The sequence below is a fragment of the Salmo salar genome, chromosome ssa04 (genome assembly GCF_905237065.1).
Source record: "Salmo salar chromosome ssa04, Ssal_v3.1, whole genome shotgun sequence".
NCBI lineage: Eukaryota > Metazoa > Chordata > Actinopteri > Salmoniformes > Salmonidae > Salmo > Salmo salar.
This window is the reverse complement of record NC_059445.1, coordinates 59362921-59366682: the sequence shown is the minus strand read 5'-3', so window position 1 is coordinate 59366682 and position 3762 is coordinate 59362921. Positions and strand designations below refer to the sequence as shown.

At 39.8% G+C, this 3762-nt stretch overlaps 1 protein-coding gene across 2 annotated transcripts; it reads right to left on the bottom strand.

Moving 5' to 3' along the window:
* Window positions 1-333: 333 nt before the first annotated feature.
* LOC106603476 (membrane-associated progesterone receptor component 1) lies at window positions 334-3452 on the bottom strand. 2 transcript variants are annotated; one of them, XM_045717145.1, is made up of 3 exons: window positions 3116-3452; window positions 2195-2350; window positions 334-2111 (listed from the first exon to the last, which is right to left on the bottom strand). In XM_045717145.1, exons 1-3 carry the CDS (start codon window positions 3408-3410, stop codon window positions 2002-2004), a joined length of 561 nt encoding a protein of 186 aa, XP_045573101.1. In that variant the 5' UTR covers window positions 3411-3452; the 3' UTR covers window positions 334-2001. The 2 variants fall into 2 exon arrangements, with proteins under 2 accessions (XP_045573101.1, XP_014052693.1); XM_014197218.2 differs by having other exon boundaries at window positions 334-1721; window positions 3116-3448.
* Between the last annotated feature and the right edge of the window lie 310 nt (window positions 3453-3762).

The window sequence follows — 3762 nt, the reverse complement described above, 5'->3', positions numbered from 1 at the left end:
ATTGTGCAGACGACTCTCTTACTTCCCCATAGCTAACCAGTCTCCGTCAGCCTTCTAGTAAGATACCCTTTGCCTGGTTAACAAACACAAGATGCTTTACAAAATAAAAGAATAGCAACATTAAGTTTAATAGTAAAACTGTCTAGCTATGTTTCTCTCCCTTGAGAATAGAAACATTTTGAATTTGTGGTCTCGCTCAACCCTCCCACTTTTTCCACTGCATTTTATAGCCAGGTTCTGTAGCCAACGTACTAGCCAAATCTCTTTTCCTCAGAGAAAACGACTTGATTCTAGCCATTACTGTTCAAAAGATATGACCCTTAATACCGGCGCAACGGTTTTCTATTGTTTATTGGCATTTTACATTCATTAAACCAAAGCGGCCGTTCTTAAACTAGGCTACTTGCAGACCAGACCTTTAACCATTTGTTTAGGCTACACCTTCAGTCATGTTACTTCATCTAGTTATAGTCAACAAACAGGGGTGTGTTCAGCAGGTCAACATTCAGTAACATTCAGATAAAAATAGGCTATGTAGAAGAAAATGCCTCTCTGACATGTTGAATAAGAAATAACGTTGACTCTATTAATGGATTTTCTATTTGCAACATTCAAGAATGTTTTGCAAATGAAAGTGGCCCTGGTAACGTTAAACATTTGATGGCACAAAAATAATGGCAAACAAGTTGACTAAATCCATCTTGCCACTACACTATATAGCTGACTGGGTTAATAACTTTGAGTTAATGTGGACCCAGTGACTCAAACTTGAGCACTTGGACCAGGACTCGAACGCTGGTGACTCGGACTCGAGCACAGGGGACTTCGGACTCGATCCAGACTTGAGGTTTAGTGACTTGACTATATCACTGGGTGAAATAGTCATTAGCCCGTTCTACTTTTGGACATCAATGTGGCAGATAACAATGGAAATAACACGACCAAGTGACAGAGGAGTAACCAACCCATACTACTTTGAGGCACCATCTGGTGATCGTGTTACACTTTCTCTCTGCGCTGTGTGTGTGTGTTTGTTTTGCATGCAATGTTCAATATCTATGTAGGCTCAATTAGGAATTTACACACCCAGATAACTGTTACATATGTTAGTCATATTTCTGCTGTTGGGAATATGTTATGCAGAAAAATATGTTGGTAGGACAAGGCTATATAGGTTTGTACACATGGAAGTCAGTTATGTTTACTATAGGTTGAGGCAATACAAATGTGATGACTAAAACAGCCAACTGTTACTATAATTTTGACAACTAGACTTAATGATTATACAAATGACAAAAACGTGACTAAGACAATATTCTAGTCAAAATGACTAAATCTAGAAGACGGCCAAAATAAACACAGCCTCCACATTACAACTAATACTACCTGTATAACTTAAAGACAGTACAGTATTCAATAATTATTCTAACCTTTACCAAAATCAAGTGTATTTTAGGTTAATGAAGGTCAATGGCATATGAAATTAGCATAATAGGTGGTCCGTGACAATGACATAATACAAAAACCATACAGGAGACAGCATTTCGCTCAATGGCTGCAACACAAGGCAATATGCATAACATTATCCTGAAAGAAATTAAGGCATCTGAATTTCCCTTGTGAGTTCTAGTCCATCTTTTTGTCCTTGACCTCCTCATCATCCGTGTACTCTGTGGGTTCTTCTCCAGGTTTCAGAAGCTTCCCAACGTAGTCATACTTTTCTGTGAAAGGAAAGTTTAAATAAAAAAAATACTCCCATGTGTGGGTTTAAATTTAAAGCAGTTATTCAATGTAATGTAGATGAAAGTGTATCTAACAGATTAATTTGATGCAAAGTAGTATTACGTTATCCCCTGACATGGTACCATATTTTTGTTTGTTATGTAGCCAACTCTTCTATCGTTGCCAAGTCATACAAGAGGAACACAAAAGTTGACTTACGCACAAAAAGACTGGACCACTACAAGACAAGTTATTCCCTGAGGCACATAAACATACATTTTAAACACCAATAGTTCTAAGAGTCATCAAAGCTGTTTGATGCATCAACAACTTGCACTGTTGAGTGGATAGTGGGTGCGTGTGATGTTCACTGGAAGGGGTCCATTTCCCTAAAGGTAGAAGTTAAAAATACAGTATCTGAACGTAGATCAGTGTTTTGTAGCAACTACTACCAACTCCTGCATCAACTCACGAGTGAACTGGGTCTCCCATTCATTGAGGCTTTCCTGTTGCATGGCGTTGAGGTCCAAGAGGTCGTCGTGGGTCTCTTTCAGAGCCTCCTTCTCCAGACAGAAGGTGGCCAGGCCCCTGGAGGCATCTTTACCAGCAAACACTCCATAGGGACCCTCTGGAAAACATCACACAGAGATTGATTTGAAATTCAGCTAAATATTTTAGAAACTAAAATGTGATTGTGAAGACAGAAAATATTTATCTGCTAATTAAATTCCACATGCTCTCCAACAGAGATACAGTAACTTACTGTAGTCTGGTGGCTTCAAAGATAAGCACCCCTAACAACAAGTCCTCTATTCTAAATGTTGAGAGACTGACAGAAGGTACAGACTGAATCCTTGAAATAAGAGCTAATACTGCTCTACAACATTCCTCAACAATACTTTTTTTGTGCAACCATATGGTCTTGCTGAATTGAACATTCAACCTTAGCGCAAGGCATTCACCTGTTGTCAACCTTTATTTTTGAAATAGCATGAAGGCAACAAGCACACACCTCAATACAGACTGAGAAGATATGCAATTTCTATACATTTTAAGGAAGGGTGTTCGTGTTCTTCGGGGGTTGTGTGACAGTGCAGGATCAATCAGCTTGGTGAGAGGTTACATGCCATTGCGCCAACTCCGCAGAACACGCCGTTTCGCGTGTTGTGAAATTCGATTGCGGGTGATTCATAAAGAAGGGGGTGTGGCGTTTTAGATGGTCGTAGTTCCAATGCCACAACTTCGAAATAAAACAAATATATACACATAATTCAATAGACAAAGTAACAAGTCGAAGAACAAAACTGACTGACCAGCAAGCCAGTTGGCTACGGTTGCGCCAACCATTCATTTGAGCAGAAATAGCTGGTGTTGCGCCTACAACTTATTTTACCTGGCCCGTAGAATGTCTTTCCTCTGGTAACATCGAACACCTTTGAATTGACAGCCATAAGAATTCTTGGATTTTGCAGGCCATCGTACGGTTGTAGCTCCGCTAACGTGAAATCTCTTTTCTTGAGTTTAGGCAGAGTTTCCTCAACCTCGTCCATATCTGCAGGCGTGTCTCGGCGGAAGATTTTGTACAAAAGAAATATGCAGAGGGCAAGCAGACTCAAATTCAACGGAGACGTTAACATTTCCTGTAAAACTCCTGGAGTAGTTTCATCTGCTCCCTTTGTATCAGCCATGTTTATCACTGTAAGCTTCTTCTTCTTTGGTATCTTCTTCGATGGGGTTAACGGCGATTGCCGCCACCATCTGGACGGGGTATTGAATAAGAAACTTTAAAAAAACATCGGGAAAGGGGGAAAACGTCATCATAAAAAACAATACACGTCAACTATTTTTGTATGTTTAAAAAAATAAAAAATAATCATACTTCTTCAATCACAGTCCACTCTAAAATATATCCCTACACATGCTCAGGGGCCTGTGATGGGGCTACATTCACAGCCTCGGCTGTGAAATCACAGACCCAAAAAATATTCAGCGGCATTCACGATTCCAATTTTCTTAGACTTCTTCTCCGCTTGTGCTGTA